Raw genomic sequence first — 20453 nt, 5'->3', positions numbered from 1 at the left:
AGAAAAAAAAAAAAAAAAAAAAAAAAAAAAAAAAAAAAGAGGGATACTGACAGAATCTGTCTCAGGGATTTTGTGAAGATTAAATGAGATAATACTTAAAGCCCCTGGCATGGGAGATGGCATGAAGTATGTACTCAATAAATGCTGGCTGTTGTTACTGTTTGTTTTTTATGTATTACTGGTATTGCCATTAAGGAGCTTTTCTTTTTTTCTATTTTAACTGCATGATGTGAGATTTAATCACCACAGGCCACCCCGCATTTGTGATTTCCCCTTATAAACTTAACTCCAATCTCCATTTGTTTCTCTGAACGTGGGCAGATTGCGGAGATCTATATCCTGTCCCAGCCCTTCATGGTACGGATTATGGCCACAAAGCCTCCTGTGATCACTTTACGACCAGGCAACTTCACCCTGGACATCCCTGCCTCTGTCATGATGCTCACCCAGCCCAAGAATTCGACTGTTGAATCCATTGTTTCCATGGACTTTGTAAGTGTGGGGAGAATGGAGGGCAGCTAGGGGATGCCAGTTCTCTTTCTGCCATGGACCATTGACCAACAGCTTCTAGGTGTCTGGAGGAGTGCATGGTGATATATCAATTAAGAGTGGACAAGGTTGAGACTGGTTGGAGGGGTGGGAGGCCAGTGCTCATGCCCCCGGACATTGTAAAATATCTCTCCAATCTCTACTTCCCATGTGCCCGTCCCACTACTTCAGTTCCACGAATAGCTGAATGTCTGTCTTTCTCGAAATAAGTCCATCAAGGTGGAACTCGAGTTTACCTGAGCAGATGAAAGCCAAGTGCAGTCTGATAAAAGAAAACTAATACAATGAATCTAAGCAAACTGTCACACCCACATGCACACGAAAAGGAGTGACTGGGAGAAAAATAAATAAATAATTTAAGGGAGATCCCCGACCAAAAAGTCTTTACAGTTAGCTTCCCTCCCTGCAAGACAGGATTTTCAGAGGTATTTCCTTCCAATGTCTTTTAGAATAAGAGAGAAAGTTGAGCTTATGGTGTTTCTACTACAGGAAATTATGTTTGTGACCCTAGTGGACAGATTCATTCAGCTTAGTAATGAATGTTTTTGTTGTCTGTAGGTTGCTAGTACCAGTGTTGGCCTGGTTATTTTGGGACAAAGACTGATCTGCTCCTTGTCTCTGAACAGGTAAGATTAGTTGAATTGACTACTGGAAACCTTAATAATAAGTGAGTCAACAGACCACAGAGACACAGTGACTATTGAGAGAACAAGTTAACCATTGTGTGAAATTGAGTCAGTTAAGTTCTCCTGTGATGCGCCAGATAAATTCAAAGTATGAACTCAACTAAAAATTGTGCTGTGAGGTTTTTATTTTTTCTTCCCATTAGATTAATATTAAGGTAAAAGGGGGAACAAAATAATTGTAAATATAATTCTGTAATATAAGTGCACATCCTCATATTACAACAATGCAAACTAAAGTTCCTCTTCATCAAATTCAGACAGCATGACGTTGAGGAAAGAGATAAAACTTTGAGGATTAAGGAACCAAGTCTCAAATCCCTGCTCACTGGCTTTATAACCATGATCAAGTCTATTAATCTCTTTGATTCTCAGTTTCCTTATATGTACAATAATGAAGTTGAACTGGATCATGTGAAAGGTGCCTTCAGACTCTGACAATGTGATCCCATTACTAGAACATAGAGTTTAACAAGATCTTGCCCCATGGCCTAGCTGGCTCTCAAATGTGAGTGACTCCATGTGAAAAGGTGTGAGCAGGTCGTATACATAGATCATTGAACACTAATCACCATTTGGAAGAATGTTCTTCAAAGCCCATTTTCCTCAACCCTATCAAGCTGATAGTTAAAGTCATGAATCAGACTGCCTGGGGGGAGGGTTTACAGAAAGATCAGATGGCCCAGACTAAATTCATGGGACAAGGAAAAGGAAGCGATAAAACAGATTTAAAGCAAAGTCAGAAAAGATTTGAGAAAGCAACAGCGGGTAAAAGTAAGTCAATCACCATAAGTCAAGTTGATGGTGATAAAGACTATTGTAAAAACATGGAAAATATTTCTAAAGCAATCATGTTAAATGGAAAAGCAGGACCCAAAACTGCGTAAACACAACAGTCCTCAGCTGTGGAAAATAGCTTCACATCTGGATGAGGAAGTAAATCACACAAATGAAGAGTTGTGTTAGGATATGAGATTATGAGAGTGGGTTTTTTTTTTTCCCCATTAAAATCTTCTTTGTAACTATATTGTTTTTCCAGTAAAAGGAATAAAAATTTTTAAATGATAGTATGGTTTCCCAGAGAGAAAAAGTTTCAGGAAGGCTTTCCTCCAATTTACCTGGCCCTTCAAAGCAGAGCTGACTTCCCTATGAGGCCCAAAAGGCACCGTGCCTAGAGCTCACAATACTTTAGAGGCCCATGAAAATGCTTTAATATATTTTAAAATAAGATTTTGGGGGAAGTAGAGGGGGATAGGAGAGATTGGACAAGGGGCATAAAGAACAAGTACAGGACCAGCCCGGTGGCGCACTGCTACAGTGCGCCGCTTGGGAGCACGGCAGCGCTCCCGCCGAGGGTTCGGATCCCACATACAGACCGGTTCCCGCTCACTGGCTGAGCGAGGTGCGGGCGCGACACCGAGGGTTGCGATCCGTTGCCGGACACGAAAAAAGACAAAAAGGAAAAAAAAGAAAAAAAAAAAAAAAGAACAAGTACAATTTGTAACAATGTACATACTAGTAATATTGATTTGATCAACATATGTCAACATTGAATCCCAAAAATATGCATAATCAATTATGATTCAATAAAAAAATAAATAAAATAAATAGAAAAGAAAGAAATAAGATTTTAAAAAATAAATGTAATCTAAACTGGCTTATACTTATGTTTATAGCAACACAGTTGTGAAATATAATTTTTAATTTTTTTTTAATGGAAGAAACACTCCCAAAGGTGAAAGTGCCTCAGACCCCCTGAAGTCATAAGGTGGCCCTTGTTCCTAGGAGGTCAGGCTGATGACACTGCACCATGAAGGGTGATCTTTATTGGGCAGTCCTGATAGTTGAGAGGATGGAAGCCAGAGAGCAGGAGGGTGAGGCAGGAAGGACCAAGGGTGAAAAGCTGGTAGCATCCGAGGGGGCCAGGAAGGGACGGAAGGTGCGAATGCGGGTCGCTGGGCCTGAGCAGCAGGACTGTGAGTACAGATGAGACCTCGGTCTGTTGGGAGACAGAGAGGAAAGGGCCAGTAGGAAAGAGAGGCTGGAAATGATGCAGGGAGAGTGGGGACAGGGCTGCTATCGGAGGCAGCAAGTGCCTAGAGAAGGTGGAAGCCGCGATTGGTTTTTATTCGAGCAGGTGTCTGGTTTACTGGCAGGATCCGAAAGAAGGATTTCATAATGATGGGATGTCAGACTTGTGGCAGGAAGGTGGGAAAGGCCTGAAGGAGCAGGGAGACCAGGTTTGCTTCTCTGCTTAAATAGAGCTGACCCTCATCTCTAACATTCCTGCTAGTAAGCAACAGCACGTTCGATACGTGTTATGTTTATTTATGGGAATAATTAAAAAAACAGGTTGTAATCTGCTAAATTCACATCATCACAAGAGATGTGTGAATTCATTCTCCAGCTTCCTATGGTCCATAGCATGCTTTGACCTCGCAAACATGGTCTCTGAAATTAGGATCCCTGCCTTGCTGTCCATCCCCTGTGGTTTCCTTTAGATTCTTTGCCAGAGAGGCTTCCTGCATGGGCCCTACGCCTTAGTGGGATCTGAGTGGGACTGGCAACATAATTTGGGGGCCCACTGCACAATGAAAATGCAGAGCCCCTTATTCAAAAACTATTAAGAATTTCAAGATGGAGATGGCAGGGCATTAAGCCAAATGCAGGGCCCTTTGTCCCACTGCACGGGTTGCACACAGCTATTGAGTCTGAGGGTGGCTCCTGTAGGAGTTGTAAGAGAGAGGGAAGACTTTATCTCTATCCTCTGAAAGTTCAGTGATGAGTCTATGAAATAACCTGACAGTAGACAGACTAACAGGAGAAAAGACATACATTCATTACGTGCGTACGCACAGGAGTCCCACAAAATATGAGACTTGAAGAAGAACCAGATGATTGAAGTTTACATAGTATCCCTGAGCTACAGAGAGGAAAAGGGGCTTGGGGCTTCTTGCTGGGAGGTGGCAACAGGTTATGGTAGGGTAAAGGGAGGAAATGTGTGGCAAACAAAGGCTTCTTGTTATGCAAATTCAAACTCTCTCAGGTAATAAAAGTTGTCTCAGAGCAGCCTGTCAGAAGAACAGGTGAGAGCCTGTGACAAAGTCTTATCTGGGCAATGTGCGGACCATCAGTCTCTTCTCCTATGATAAGACCTTCCCTGGTTGATGAGATTCCCATGACAATTGTTTTCCTTTATAGACGTACATTTCTTTTACAAAAGGACAGCTTTTCAGAGCTATTCCTGTGTCTGCAGTTTCTCAGAATAACCAGCTCAATATATGCCAAAGAAGTATATTTTGGGGTAGCACTTTCTGGTCTCCTACAGTCATATCTTGGGGTGGTGTGTACTGAGCTCCAACAAAGTGTCAAGCAAACCTCAGACGAGGAGCAAGGCAGATAGGCCAGGCCTCTCTCAGGCCCAAGGCAGCCAAACCAAAAGCAAGACTGCAAAGGAGCTGAGGCTGTGCTCAGAGAGCTGTCTTGGCCTTTGGCAACAGGAGCAATACCCCTGCCTCCAGCACAAGCTGCCCCAACCAGCTCCTCCACTGCTGGGCTCCACAAACACTGCTTTTCAGGATGAGCTGGTTTGGTCCTGGGTGATGTCAGAGAGTCACAGCAGGAAAGGTGTAGGTGGGGTGGGGATCAGTGGAACATCCCTGAGAAGAATTGGGGAGCACAGGGTCTCCAAAAGGCTCCCCAGAACACCACGGCCCTCCTAACATCCCCTGCCTGTGTCTCTGCCTGGAGCCACTCAGTGCTGGCTATGTAGACATAAGATGCAGAAATCAGAGACAAACCCAGTGTGGTGTGTTCAGACCGGAGGTGAAATCAGGGGCTTTGGAATCAGACTAGCTGGGTTCAGATGCCAGCCCTGCTGTTTATTAGCTGTGGGGGCTCAGGCAAGTTACTTAACCTCTCCGAGTCTCCATCTTCCCCTCTATAAAATGATGATGTAATAAAACCTTCTTCCGGAGGTGGTTGTGAGGAATATGTGAGTTAATACACGTAAAGTGTATGTTAAGTGCTCAAGAAATGTTGGCCGTGACTATTATTTGAAATTTGGGCTTAGCCTCAGCCGGGGAAGGAGGTACTCAATTGTGCGACGTCATTTCGACAGTCCCCTATTCAGAACATGCCTCACTCCCCTGTCCCCTGCCTGGTGACGGCTGTGAGGGAAATTGCCTTAAATTCTACAATTTGTGACTACTCTTCATTATTGAGCCTTTATCATCTACTAGGTCCTGTGCCAAGCACAGCACCTGTATTATTTCACTTAAACCTTACAACTCTGTACCTCCAGGGCCCGATACAGTGCTCAGTAAGTGTCTGGAGATGGAATGAACAGTCCTGGAAGTAGGTATTAGTACCCCCACTTTATGGTTTATAGAGATTAAATAACTTACTCACGGTCACAGAGCTAATGAATGGCTGAGCCAGAACTTGAATGTGGGTGAGTCTGTTTTCCAAGCCATGAGTGTTCACTTTCTACATTATACTGCCTTTAATGTAATGAAAAGCTAAGATTTAGGAAATGATACTTAGACCTAAGACGTAGGAAATAAATACACTTGCCAGGAAGAGGAAATCCATGAGCACAGAGTCACGCTAAATCCAAACCGACAGCATGTCCTTTCTCAATATTAAGTCTTTACTGATAGAAGAAAAAGAAGATGCTGGAACTGGGTGTCTTGAAATGGAAAAAGCACACAGCTCTTTTCTCATTTTCTTAAGGAATCAAGTGGAAGAAATGATAAAGAAAGCAAAAGCTAGGAGTTCTAGTCAACTTGAACTCTTTGGGAATGTATACTGAAGAGTACAATCTCTGGAGTCAGACATATCCAGATTTGGATTCTGCCTCAGTCACTTGATGGCTGTGTGACCTTGAGCGAGTTACTTAACCTCTTTGAGTATCAGTTTCCTCATCAGCAAAACAGAGCACCTCTCTGTAGGGTTGTTGTATGGGTAGATGAGACAATGTATGTGAATCACTTAGCACAACACCCAGTATACAGTCATGGCTCAAGAAATATTTATTACTATTAGTAGTAGTATTTAATTCTCTTTCCCCATCCTAGGATCAAAGTTTGACCAAATAAGAGGGAGAAATTGATACCTAGACACATGGCAAGTCAGGATGGTCTTAAAAGCTGTGGAGTTGGCCCTCAAACTCATAAACCAGATCTTCATTGTTCTACCTACAACTGAGGCTTTTATCCCAAACACAGTTCTATTTAGAGGCAACCTCAGCACAGGCTGGTCCATACAGCAGACATGTTTTAGATTAATTCAGAAGCCAAGTTAAACAACACTTTCCTTTTATTGGTCCCTGACTAGATGACATAATTCTAACACCCTCCCACCCCTTTTCAATCACATGCAAACCTCAAGGCAATCAAATGTACATTATCATTGAACCATTTAGAACTTTGGAACATTTTTTTTGATATTGCATTGATTGAGGCTTTGCATGATCCCAAACTCTGGACCTCACACCATTACCATCAACATACACACACACGCCCCTTACAACCCCTCCCAAGCAGCATAGTCAGAGAATGCAAATGTAGCTGACTATAAGGAGATGGAATCACTACCTAACTCCACTCCTCACAGCTTGGGCAGATAAACATTTCCCAGCATGAGCCATCTGGAGAGAAACCTAGAAAAGAAAACAGGTCCAGGCAGAATGGATTTAGTTTCTGTTGGAATGATACTTTAAACAGGTCAGTGAATCTCAAACTCAGCACCTGGGATGACCCCATCCCAACCCTTTCTTTGAGCTACTATTGGAGCCAGAGCAGAAGAATGCCACAGTGGGGTGGCCCCCGTCAGAGGAGGAAACCCCAATTGGATCCTTCTCCCAGAATTTCCCGGCTGCAGGAGGCAATGGAGTTAAAACCTGGGGAAGCTCTTACTCATCAAGACAGTTCTTTAATAGTGGAATGGCTTTGACATATTTCTCCACTCAAAACCTTTCATTGTTGGATGAAATCCACAGCCTGGTGTTTGCAAGCACTTCATCAACCAGTCCTATCTCTTAAGTCAGCCAACCTCGTCTGCCACAGCTCCCTAAAATGAACATACTGTTTTAGACTGGCTCACCCTCAGAGTGACCCCAATTCCAACAAACACTCATCCACCCATCTCCTTTTCTGTTCATTTATTTGTGCATCCTTTCAGTAAGAATTTATTGAGTACCTATAATGGGCCCTGCACTGTTCTTAATACAGAGAGTAGAGAAGACAGTGGTTCCTACCATCCAGGCCTACAGTCTGGTGGGAGAAACACTGGATTAACAGGCAATTACAATGCTGGGTGCTAAGGACATTCTGGAGATGTGTACAGAGTGCTTCTCTCAAGGAGCAATTTATTTTTCCCACAAGACATCCCCCATATCAGACACACACACACACACACACACACACACACACACTCACCTCTAGCCCATGCTGGTTTCTTCACCTCTTCACACCTTTTCAGAATTCCTGCAGCAAGTCTGTGTGTTTTGTACACCCACAAAGGAGCACCTGAATGCACACTGCTTTGTATTGTTCTCTCGTTGCTTCCTGCACATACGACTTCTCTCCCTCCCACATAATGACAGATATAAATGAAATTCTTCACATTGCCTAGCACATTACTGAGCATAGAATAAGCACCTGGGGAACCTCTTGGCCTGCCAGTCTTTTACCCATACTGCAGCCAGAGTGATCTTTACAAAACATAGACATCATCTCTCTTCTTTAAAACCTACATGGGGTTCCTTGCTCTTAGGATAAAGATCAAAATCCTAACATGGCCTGAGACACTCAGCCTGGTCAGCCTCCATCCACCTCCCCAGCAGCATCTCGCTATTCTTTCCCCCAGCTCTCGTACCTTCCACGGGACTTTTATAACTTCTGCCTGGACCCTGTCCCTTCCCATTTTGCCTTCTGAATCCTACTCATCTACTCATCCTCCATATTTCAACTCAAGGACCCCTTTTTGGAAACCTTCCTACATCTACATCTTAGGTCAAATTCCTTTGTCATTGGACTCGATGAACTTATTTCTTTCCTTCAGAGCATTTATCTCAATTTTTAATTAAACCCTAACCAGTGGGATTGTTTGATCAATGTGTGCCTCCCCGCTAGGCTGGAAGCTACGTGAGAATAGTGGCTGCGTCTGGTTTTGTTCACAATAGTACCTCCCAGTACTGATCCCTATTAGGTGTTCAATAATATCTGCCGGATGAATTAATCAATAAATGAATGAACACTAAGTGCCTAAATGGGCCAAGATCTGTACTCAATCCTAGGAACACAAAGAAAATTGAGACTGTATCTCCACCCTCAAGGAATTCATAGTCACAGGGCAAAAACATACACAGGAGTTCATAGGGTATCGAGTATTGGGACTGATTTTCAGTGTCTGCCATGGACACAGGGTTGGAAGAATGACTTTGTGCTGTGACACTTGACACTTGATCTTCATAATGTCATATTTATTATACTGACCCACATCGTGATGAGCCTTTTGCCATGCTTAAGAGTTTGCACTTTAGCTTGGTTTTTCAATCAGAACAATAAACCTTCTCTAAAAATTTTAAAATAGGTTGTACTTTTATATGTCTGCTAGGTAGGACTATTTGAGCTCCTTTTCTCCACAATGGCTCTATGGTTCTGTAGTAAAAATTCATTCCTAGTAACAGGGCTTTAAATAACAGGTGAGGGGCCTGGTAGAGGATGGAGTCTCAAAGGACTGAAGTGTTGTGCCCCTAGGGGCCTAAGTTGAACTTTTGTGTTTTTCAGACTAGGGGCAGGGAGCGTTTGCTCCTTGCTCCACCTGTTTCTCTGCAGTTAGTGAAAATTGTCCGTTAGTAAACCTGGTAAGTGTAAGGAACTAGGAGAACTAGAAAAGAATCAGAAGTAAGATGGCCATAAGAGGAAAGGAGAGTCTGGCTCGTGGGAAACCCCAGGCAAGCTCACCCATAGCAGGCCGTCCTGAGGTGGCCAAGCATAGCTTGGGCTTGTGATGAAAGAAAAGAAAGGAAACTCACAGGTGTGTTCCACCGTTATGCAGGCTGAATTTCTAAGCTGGAATAGGTTCGCCCTTCATCAGAGTCGGTGTGAGCAGGGGGAGGCATTCCCCCTCACAGCTCCTCACTGGTGCCTTCTAAGATGCCCTGTGGATCCCGGTCCTTACTTTCCACTGAGATCAATTTGGGCCTCGGTGTCACTGACGTCATCTCTGATTTTTGCCAAACGTAACTGTCTTTCTGGTTTTTATTCTTAGTTGTCACTTTAAAGCAATCTCAAAGCCTAATTCATACTAACATGATATCAGCTGATAACAAGCAAAAGTGCCTCTTCTTGTGAATATCTGCTTTTAAAAAAAATTAATATCTGCTCTTTAAATGTAGTAATAGAAATATTCTTGGAAGAGGTAACACCTGAATTAAATATTGAGCGATTAAAAGGAGTTAATCAGTCAAAGAGAGAGGAAAAGGGCAAGTCCAGAAAGAGGGAACAGCATGAGCTAGGGCACAGAGCCCTGAAATATCAGGACTGTGCAAGGAAATACCTCTCAGCTGTTTAAGATCTTCTTTAGCCTTAGCCGCTCTGATATTTGGGGACTCCAGCCCATAATATATTGCATGTATTCAAATGCACTCCAGTTTAAATATAATTTATATCTATGAGCGGGATTGAGTTGAACGACTGGTGGCCATCGTGTTACTTTTTGTAGATATTTATTAATTGTAATTTTTCAGAATTTTTGGTATGTGTTTTGAAGCCAATACATTTTTTTTTTTACCAAAGGTCTATACAGCCTAATAAATAAAGCAGCATAGCACTGAACAGGTCGGGATTACTTAGGATAAAGTTCAAGGTAGAGAATGAAGAGATAAAGGTAAAGGGACAGCTGGGAGCGGGTACAGGAAGCCTCCTATGCCATATACTCATAAGTTACTTGGACTTTATCGCAAGCCATTAAAGAACTTTAATCAGGAGGGTGTCCTCATCAGACGTACCCGTAATAGAGCTCCTCAGGGGATGCTGTGGAAAGTGGGTTGGACAGGATCAAGACTAGAGACAGGGAGATTCATTAGAAGGCTGGGACTCAGCGATGGCCACTGCGCAGCCCCCGTTCCTCTTGCTCTCACGCCTCACTCCGCTGCCTCTGCAACCATGTCTGACAAACCCGATATGTCCTTAAAATGTGGGGGGAAAAAAAGAAGAAGAAGAAGGCTGAAGCAGAAGTAAGTCTCTAAACCTGGGCAAAGATGAGCCACAGAAGGCTAAAGGAGAAAGCCAGATGAGGCAACACCCTTCAATGGAAGGGAGCTCTAGGATGGACCTCGAGAGATCTGAGTGGCATTCCCAAATCTACCAATAATATTTCCCCTCTTTAGACTTCAGTTTCCCCACCTGTAAAATAAAAGGGTCCTCCCTATTGAGTACCATTTCCAATTACTATTGCATAGACAATCAAGCATGCATAGTGGGAGAACTGCCTATCAATCAGCCCTTGGCAAAATTGGGAAAGTGGGAATGTTGGCCTTTAGCTCTGTTATGAAAATCCCCATAAAATATCAAGCATGAGGACACACTGTCACCCCCCTTGCCAAGCTGAAGGGGTGGGAGGACTCCCTGCTACCTGGACCTACAGCAAGTGCTCTGTTGGTATTTGTTTGTTTTTTTTCGGTTTTTTTTAAAGATGACCGGTAAGGGGATCTCAACCCTTGAGTTGGTGTTATCAGCACCACACTCTCCTGAGCGAGCCACGGGCCGGCCCTCTGTTGGTATTTGACAAAGAATATCAAGGACATTATATTCTGGCCTAGATGTTAGCATTTCTCCTTGTAATAAAAATGACTAACATTTTTAGAGTGGTAAGGATATGCTAGGCACAGTTCTAAGCATTTTATTTGCATTATCTCATTCAATTTTCACTGTGGCCCATTAGGCAGATACTATTCTTATTTATATTTTATAGTCGAGAAAAGAAAGATCCAGAGAGATTAGATAAGTCTACAGAGTTAGTAAGAGGTAGAAATGGGATTCGAACTCAGGCATTCTGCTAACAATTATACTGCACTACCTTTCACATCTGACAGTTCTCTTAGCTAATGTTTCCCATATGTGCTATGATAGCACAGCTGAAAAAATGGTCCGGATAATACAGCCTTCTGAGGAGGGTAGCCTAGACTGAGCATAGGATTTACAGTCAAGTAGTCTGGGACTATAACAGGCTCAGGGATGTGACCCAGTTAAGTTCAGAGCCAGAAGACCTGAGAACTGTTTCTTAAGATTGTTCTGCATTCCATGTTGACAGCAGTAAGTCCCAAATAGCGAATGCACTTGGGAAACCCACCCTGGTTACAAATCCAAGCCTTCTGCTTGTCCTGCTCTATTTTTAAGCAGTAAAATGTAGGGGTAAAAGATGTAATAGAACTCTATGTCTTCCCAAGGTTGTTTGTGTGTGTTTTTTTTAAATAGTGACTTTTTGAACCAAAAAAAAAAAAAAACCCTCTGTTTTTTTGTTCTTTCTACTAACCTTGTTTTTAAATCTATCCCTCCTTTAACTTTTCTTGTTTCCTTTAGATTCCGCCTCTCTTTGCCAGAGTCCAATCGCAGCAATATTGAGGTAGGAATCAGAGTTTTCAGGGTTCCTTCTGACAGAAGAATAAGAAATCTTCCATATAGTAGTGGGACGATTGTTTTCTATGCCTGTAGATTGTTTTCCATGACTGCAAGTTGTAACTTCAAAATTCTGCATGTAGCTACTTATCTAGTGAGCCCATTAACCATTAAACAAGGGAGGAATTCTCTAATTTACTTTTGTTTATGCAGAAAGACTTTTAAAAGAACTCAAAAGACTGTTAAGACATGTAAATGCTGAAAAATAGGCATTCTTGGGGAGACTTAATTTGCTCCGTAAAATAATCCTCTAGAAGTAAACTGATAGTCCAGAATCCCAAAGGAAGAGGCTATATGTAAATTAGTAAACCATGATTAGATTTGCTCTTTGCACACTTTCTACCTACCTCCTAAAAGTAGGTCAAGGATGGCTGGGGGTGGGGGAAAGGGCCCAACTTGGTGACTTCCTGCTTGGAAGAGGACACCCCAGCATGTGACTTGGAAACTCTCTTTCTCCATGCTTCAGAAAGATCAGCCAAATCACTGCTTCATTATTATTCTAGACAAAACAGATAAAGTCCCTATCCTTATGGCACTTATATTCTAGAACAATGTTTCTCACCTAAGGTCAGTTTAGGCCCCCAGAAACATTTGGCAATGTCTGAAGACATTTTTGGTTGTCATGTCCTGGAGTGGCAGAGGGGATGCTATAGGCACTTAATGGGTAGAGGCCAGAGGTGCTGCTAAACATTCCACAGTGCACAAGATAGCCCCCCACAATAAAGAATTATCCATTCCAAAATGTCAGTAGTGCCACTGTTGGGAAACCCTGTTCTAGAGTACATGTGAGTGTGCACATGTGTGTGTGACAGGGTAAAGGTGGCATACAACATACAAACAAATATGTATTGTTATGTGCTAAAAAATACTATAGAGAAAAATAAATCAGAATAGTCAGGATGAGTAGGTATGGAGGTTGGGATTACAACCTTGGAGTTATCGAGAGGATTAGCTGAGATTATATATGAAATTTACTGAGCACGTTGGCCCCATGGTAAGTATTAAATAAACAATGGCCATTGTTTTTATATTTATAACAATTACTTCAGTTATTGCCACCCCTATCTTGAGGGACAGTATAGCATAATAATTGCACACATAAACTCTGAGGCCAAGCTACAAGAGTGAACCACCACTGGCTGTGTGGCCTTGGACAAGTCACTTAACCTCTCAGAAGGCTGTGCCTGGGACTTGGTAAGGACTGAATTTAAGTATTACCATGTTCAACAGGAACAGCTATAAGATAGGAATAGATCTGGGGAAAATAGCCAAGAAGTCAGATAATTTAGCCCGGAGGCCATACGAGATGTCTGTATGTATGTTTGTTTGTTTAATTTTAGAGGAGCATCCTGATTTTCAGGTTAGGAAGCAATAGTGTCAATAAGCTGGAAAATAAGTCATACCTTGCATGCAAGACATCGAGATCTAAAATACCAGTATTATCTCATGCACTGTTGGTTAGCCCTCCTGTGTTACAGTTGTTTGGTAGGTGATAGACTGTAGGCAATGAGAACGCATAGCTGACTCTCACATAAATAGTATTTCCTGAGTCCAGAGAGGAGGCAAATTGAGTCCAAGCCTTCCAGGAAGACCCAGCTAAACTGCTTAGTATCAACAGCAGAACGTGCAACCATGACATTTCTGAAAACATGACCATGGTACAAGGGTACTTCAAAAAGTTTGTGGAAAACTAGAATAAAAAGACGATCTGAATCTTTTCATGAACCCTTTGGAGTACCCTCATAGATACCAGGCATTTTACATAATATTAACTTGTTTAATCCTATGAGATTAGTCGTATTATCTTCATTTTACAATTGAGAAAACTGAGGCACCGAAAGGTTAAGTCACTTTCTAAACATTACACAATTAGTACGTGGTAAAACACGATGGAAACCTAGAAGATCTGGCTTCAGAGCCACTCTTGTTAGGCTCCTGTTAGCCACTCTTATTATTGCTAAGCAAATAGGATGCTCAAGAAGGATTAACTGAATGAATTGATGTTTATCATAGCCCACTTATTTTTAACATCTGAATCTGCCCAGGAACAAACACTTTGTTTAGGTTATACTACTACTACAGTTTATTAAAGATAAGTTGGATGTTCTGGTGACACAGTTAACTTCAGCACAAAATATAATGCAAAGGAACTCCTGTGGCTGAAGTTCCCAAAACATAAAGGGAAGCCTGCCGATTGGGAAATCTACTAGTTGTTCTTGATTGTCTTAATTGGTGGATATCTAAGCTGCCACATTTGCTGCCACTGTGTGGTCCCTCTGCATTTGCTATTACGAAGATCTGGTGTAGAGGGAAGCTGAAGTGTCCATCCTCAAGGGGGGAGAAGTTAGGAAACCCTATCATACGGTTTCCCACAAAGCTAGTATATCCCTATAGGGATATTCTAATTATTGCTTTCTGTCCTGATAAGTTCTGGGAAAGTGCATGTCCTAAACTGTTTCCTCTTTCATTTTAGGTCTTGAGATTTGAGAATATTCTGTCCTCCATTCTTCACTTTGGAGTCCTCCCACTGGCCAATGGTAAGGGATTCGTGGGAAATGACGTGACTCTGATATTGACTAAATGCTGGGGATTGTTTGGGGCTTTCCACCCTGAAGCCTGTACTTCTAGAGTGTTATTATGAATCCAGGCCAAAGCCAGAATTTACAAAGTTTATACCATCAACGATGTGGTTGCAAATTATTTATTCCATCCAAACCTTTTCAGCAACTCTATTTGCAAACTCAGCAAGAATGGCTAACTCTGGTTGAGGTTAGGACTTTGAAATAATTCTCCTTAGGCAGTAAAGTCTCCTTTGAGTCAAAAAGAAATGAGAATATTTTCCCTAGGGAGTAGCTATGTGGTTCATATGCAAGGACCACTATCTGAACAGACACAGTTTTAATGAATGACAGTCCTGGGCCTCCTCCCTGCACTGCAGTTGTTCACAAACTACAGCATCTGCAGTTTGGCATGGATAAAATATTTTTTATATTAGACACCAAAATGTTCTCAGGACCCACTAATTAGGTATTTCCAAATACAAATTGGGCAAGTTGAAAACGGACAGCATTTTTCCACTGCCCAAATGCACATAATTGCAGATGCATTTTTACTGAACACAGATTACTTAACAATTCTTCCAGGCAAATGCTAGGAACATATCAGAGAGAATGAAAATATGGAACCAGAAGGATGAAAAGATAAATTGTTAAAAAGCTGCTTGTTAGTCTCTTATTAAAAAGTTTGCCAAAACTTCTGTGCCTGTGCCCAATTGTTGTACATCTTGTTCTATATTTTAGCAAAATTGCAGCAAGGATTTTCTCTGCCCAACACACACAATATCTCATTCGTCAATTCAGACATTGAAGTTCTTGAGGTAAGTCTCCTCCTGTCTTACCTTTTTTTGTTTTATTTTGTTCTGCTTTGTTTTTTCCCAGCCCGAGGAATTTTATAAACAATTTTATAAAATTAAAATTTTATTTTAATTTTCTTAAAGCTTGCAATTAACAATAAAAAGCATTTAAGCTTGAGTTTAAAAATTAGACTAAGTCCAATTTCACTTAGCAGCCAAATGTATTCACTCCACAGTACAAAAAATGCTCTGTAACATCCTTTATTTTATTCACTCCATAAGACACACTGTAAGGCTGGTATTATTAGTCCCATTTTACAGGTGAGGAAAGTAAGATCAGAGAGGTGAAGTGGCTCATATAGCTGGAAAGGGCATGGCTAGAACCAGACTGGCTCTTCTGATTCTCTCAGTCAGTCGACTTTCCCCTAAACTAAACATCCTCTGCTGGGTTCAGAGATCTGAGAGCTGTTTCCTAGTCAATCATTATTAACTAACTTCAGAATACCTTCCTCCCCCACTCCTTTTTGGCATTGTTTTGTTTGGAGAGGTGGAAATAAGTTTCTGAAGGAGTTCTCCAGTCCTAAACAGGACCTCACACTCCCTTTTACCTCCCTGCCTCCCTCCCCAACCTTCTACAATTGCTTAAGTCACATCAGGTGACAGTAGTCCAAAATGGCCTGTTCCTATGTCTGGGGCTGTCACAAATAGGGACAGGGTAGAGGAGGACTTGAAACAGTGGGGCCTGATAAAGAAACCATCTCTCCCTCAATCCCCAGGCAAAGCCAGATGTGCCCAAAGTTTGACATTATCTTCGTCGTTGCCTCCTTTTCAGGGTTTCCTTTTGATTTCTACCGACCTGAAGTATGAAACATCCTTAAAGCAACAGCCAAGTTTCCATGGCTGGGAAGGTCTGAACCTGATAAGTGGACATTGGAGGGGGAAGCCAGGGAAGCCTTGATTGCCTGTTTGCAATCTACCCTAGGAAGTAAATGGCCCTTAATCCCACAGCTACTGGAAACCCATAGGGGGAAGACAGTGCACACTGGAATTTTAAAGCCCTTGTGAATTGCTTAGGCAGAAAGTTTTCTTTCACAAACCTGAAATGAGGCAGACTGGGATAAAGGGCTGAGTACGGGTATGTGCACCTCTGTATGTGGAGGGGTGGATATTTGGATGTGAGTAGATGCATGTTGTGTGTGCCTGTGTTTATAAGATGCTGGGGACAAGAGCTAGGCATGTACTTCTGACCATATTTGTATTAATTGTTATCAGTGGAGATCCCTTCGGCTCTCTACTTGGTTTTTTCCTTGCCTGTGTATTGAATTTTATGTTTTATATTCACTGTTACTGTTCCCTGTCTTTAATTAAAATTGTTTTCTATAAATGTCAATCTTTTTTTTTTATTTGAGAAACTTCCTGCTCTGGATTTTTTTAAGAGAAGAGAATTTAGTTTCTTTAACATTGACGAAAACTGAGATTGTGCAGATGTCAAGCCTTGATTTAAAAAAGGAGTTCTTTGCCTCAAATCTTTCCATTGAGAAGCAGGGTGACCAGAGGAAACTCTGGAAGTTGTATCATTTCTTTAAGGCTGAGGATGTTCCCCAACACACACAGATTCATTGAAATGGCAATGCAGAGTACTAAACCTAAACAATTCATAGTTGATAATGATATTAATGTCATTAAAGCACCTGATCAATGGGGTGAAATTGGGGCAAAGGAGGAGGAAAGGGGAACCAGTGTGATTATGTAAGAATTGAATAGTAACCACAAACTTTGCTTTCGCAGTGCTTACAGTCTAGAGGGAAGATGAAAGAACTGCTTACATAGTGCTTACCATGTGCCGAGCCCCGTGCCAATTACCCCCCGAGTGTCATTTCATTTCATCTTCACAACCACTCTATGAACGATTATGGTCCTATTTTATAGATGAGGAAACAGAGGTTAAGAGGGATTAATCACACAAAGCTAGTAAATGGCACAGATAGAAATAGCATCCAAGTCTCTCTGATTGCAAAGTTGCTGTATTTTACACAAAGCAGGACTAGAAACTGAAATCACTGAAATCTCACTCATCACTGTGAACAAGAGACATTGTGTATAAAAGCATGATCACAGAGGACTTAATCATCAAAAAATGGGAAGGCCCAGCCATCCACAGTGACTGCAATTTACTGGTCTTTGTAACATGTTTGGCCGTAATAGATGCCCCATAAGTGTGGCTAGAATAAATGATCAACTGTCATGTTTCATTCTTTGGGATGCTCTTTTCCGACAGAAAAGTTATTTGATGTGTACTCACAAATTCATTCTGAAACATTACAAATTTTCAGGTGTGCTATTTATTCAAACACGTTTATCTTAGCTGCAGGCATATCTTTTTCTTCACTGCTGGGTAGGTAAACGCCAAGCTGATGTAGATGTCCTCTAGAGCAGTTGGACCTGACCTAGATTCAAGGTGTTTTCACGAGCTGCTAAAAGCACTTCCAAAACGAAAGATAACTAGATCGTACTAAAAACTACTGGATGTAGTTTGGCTGTAGCCTAGAGATCGACTAATAGAGATCCGAAAAGATAAACACTAGAGGGCAGTCTAACTTAACGAGATTGGCGCGAAGAGTTTCGAACCTCTGCGCTTGCCGTCGCCCGCCCCGCCGCGGAGCCGGCCGCGCCTGCGCGTTAAGCCCTAAAAGGCGGGACTCCGATAAACGGGACAACGCGGCGGCTGCTCTTCACAGCGGACCCGGGAGTTTTCGCCACCGTTGTCGCCGCCATGAGTCGCAGTTATAATGATGAGCTGCAGTTCTTGGAAAAGATCAATAAAAACTGCTGGAGGATTAAGAAGGGCTTCGTGCCCAACATGCAGGTGAGGCGGGGGAGCAGGACCCGGTGGCGGGGCCTTCCCGGTTCGGGGTCCGCGGCGTCTCCCTCCCTGGCCGGGCCGGCTCTTCCGCGCCCTCCCGACTTCTCCTGAGCGCTGGGGAAGCCACTGTCCCCGTCCCCTGCAGGGTCTCCCTCTTTCCCTCCTTTACCACCCAGCGCTTCTAGGGCCCCAAACCACGAGGACGAGCCAAGCGAAGTATGTCAAGGGAATCAGAGTAAATACGAAATTGGCGTCGACAAAGCGTTTTCACACGGAAGGCTCATGAACGCGCGGTGAGATGTGTCATGGTTCTGGTCCTAAGAGGCTGCAGTGGTTTTTTCCAGGGTGGCACAGTCAGCCCCTGGTAGAGTTGCTGGGACTGGAACTCAGTTCCTCTGAGTCACGCTAGTTATTTATGTGACGCTTGCAAACCTATATTCGCTGAACCAAGCTTTTAGCATTCACTACTGCATGGTGGTTTTTAATGAAATGACTTTGTTCCTTGAAACAGTGTAGAAGATTAACAGGGCGGGGGTGGTTTTTAATTTTCACTTCGAAGAAGGACCTTGAGGATCAGTCAGTGACACAGCTTCCTCTGTCCACCTTATAAGAAACTCAGCCGGGACTTGATGTTCAGTTCACTTCTTTTTCCTCTGACAGGATGATGTTTCCCAGGTGGAGACTTGAAAGCCCAAGATCAGACAGTTTGAAGGCCTGGGCTCCCTATATCTCTTGGGCTTCCTGGCCATTTGTGCTCATACCTCCCGTTCAAGCGAAGAAAGAAAACATTTGTGAGGTTTCAGTGGATGTGTTGTTTAATAGCTTTAGAAATCCCTTAAGGTGCTATGCAAGCGCACTAAAGGTTTACAATCCCTTGTCTTGGTAAAAAGTTCCTGACAGCTACTCCAGTCTTTTATTCAATATCAAAGCTTATTGGGTGTCCCCTATCAGCAAATCACTTAGGTAGACACGGAGGAGAGAAAAAGCCCAGAGTGATAAAACGGTGGTTTCCTGTTTGGCCAGTTTTTTTGTATGGAATCTGGTACCCTGAAGGAAAGAGTAGAAAATTTTTAAAAAGACCATGACATGATCATCTTAAGAGGATAATAAGGTAGGCTTTCATTGCCTGCCAGCAATTCTGGCTCAACTTTTGATGCACACACTACTGCTAATTCTATCTAGGAGCAAGTCTGATTTTGCTAGGCAATTCTGGTTTAACTATTTATACAACACTTTACCACCACCCCTTCTTTGGAAATGGAGACTTGAAATCTTAATATATTATTCTTAAAACATTACTGACCTGTATGCTAAACCTGAATTGGGTTCCCATCCTCATGAGAGCAGTGAATTTCACACTAATAACTATCCTATTTCTCTTACTTAATCTCCATTCCTCCACTAAATTCCACGCGCTGCACTAAAAATTTCTCTTTGTTTCCTAAAAACACTCTCCTCCCATCTTGGTGTCATCTTTGTGTTCTGCTGCTCCAGTGACATCTCTTATCTTTAAAGAGCCAGCTCAACCCAGACCTCTATGAAGCCTCCCTGGCTCCCTAAACTGTTGAGCCACTTCATCAGATTGTTCCATAGCACCGTGTATGTCTGTTGTAGCACGTGCCTCATTGCACTCTTAATTTTCTTGTCTGGGCAGCATCCTAGACTATAAGATCCTCAAAAGCAACATCTTTCCATATTCTTTGTATCTCCCCTAGTGCCCTCTATAGTGCCTCACACATAGTAAGTCTTCAGCTAATGTTTGGTGAATTAATAAATGTGACCCTCAGAAAATGCTCTCACAAAAGCTGAAGGTCTTTGGCCTGGAAACATTTTCTGTCAACTGGTATTAATTGTTATTCCTTGCAGTGATGATTACATCATCTTTCTGATAAAAGAAATGAATTTACTTGTCCAGATAAGTAAATGTTAAATCTTTGGTTCTTCATTATTGGGCAGCTCCTTTGTAATATTTGATTTCTGATAAAAATGTTCTGGACTTTGGTGTTACCTAATTATATCTTCCATTGCCTTTTATGTGCTTCTCTTGTCAAGCTTCTTTATCTTAAAATTATATAGATCATAGAACTGAGCACACAGCTATGTAGCTACATGTTACATTTTTTTAGTATTTACGTAAGTGTAGATATGTAAATCAATATAGGCTACAATAAAGTGTAATTTGCTGTTGTCTTAAGGAAAAAATATACTGAGGTCAGAGGACTGCATTTTGTGTTTAGAATTTGAGTTTTTGATTGATCTGTTGTTTTTTTTTTTTTAATTTTTATTTTGTCAATATACACTGTATATGATTATTATGGCCC

The 20453-nt window shown here is 42.1% G+C and overlaps 1 protein-coding gene across 1 annotated transcript in view; it reads left to right on the top strand.

Moving 5' to 3' along the window:
* Positions 1–16431, top strand: part of BPIFC (BPI fold containing family C) — a 29618-nt gene extending 13187 nt beyond the window's left edge. The window contains exons 6-11 of the mRNA XM_008563255.1: positions 322–492; positions 1108–1175; positions 11822–11864; positions 14391–14454; positions 15217–15293; positions 16102–16431. Of these exons, the coding sequence (XP_008561477.1) occupies positions 322–492; positions 1108–1175; positions 11822–11864; positions 14391–14454; positions 15217–15293; positions 16102–16227 (549 nt within the window). The 3' untranslated portion in view covers positions 16228–16431. The remainder of the gene's footprint in view (positions 1–321; positions 493–1107; positions 1176–11821; positions 11865–14390; positions 14455–15216; positions 15294–16101) is intronic.
* The last annotated feature ends 4022 nt before the right edge of the window (positions 16432–20453 follow it).

This window comes from Galeopterus variegatus, unplaced genomic scaffold, assembly GCF_000696425.1.
Source record: "Galeopterus variegatus unplaced genomic scaffold, G_variegatus-3.0.2 Scaffold13008, whole genome shotgun sequence".
Lineage (NCBI taxonomy): Eukaryota > Metazoa > Chordata > Mammalia > Dermoptera > Cynocephalidae > Galeopterus > Galeopterus variegatus.
This window is presented reverse-complemented; position numbering and strand designations above follow the sequence as displayed.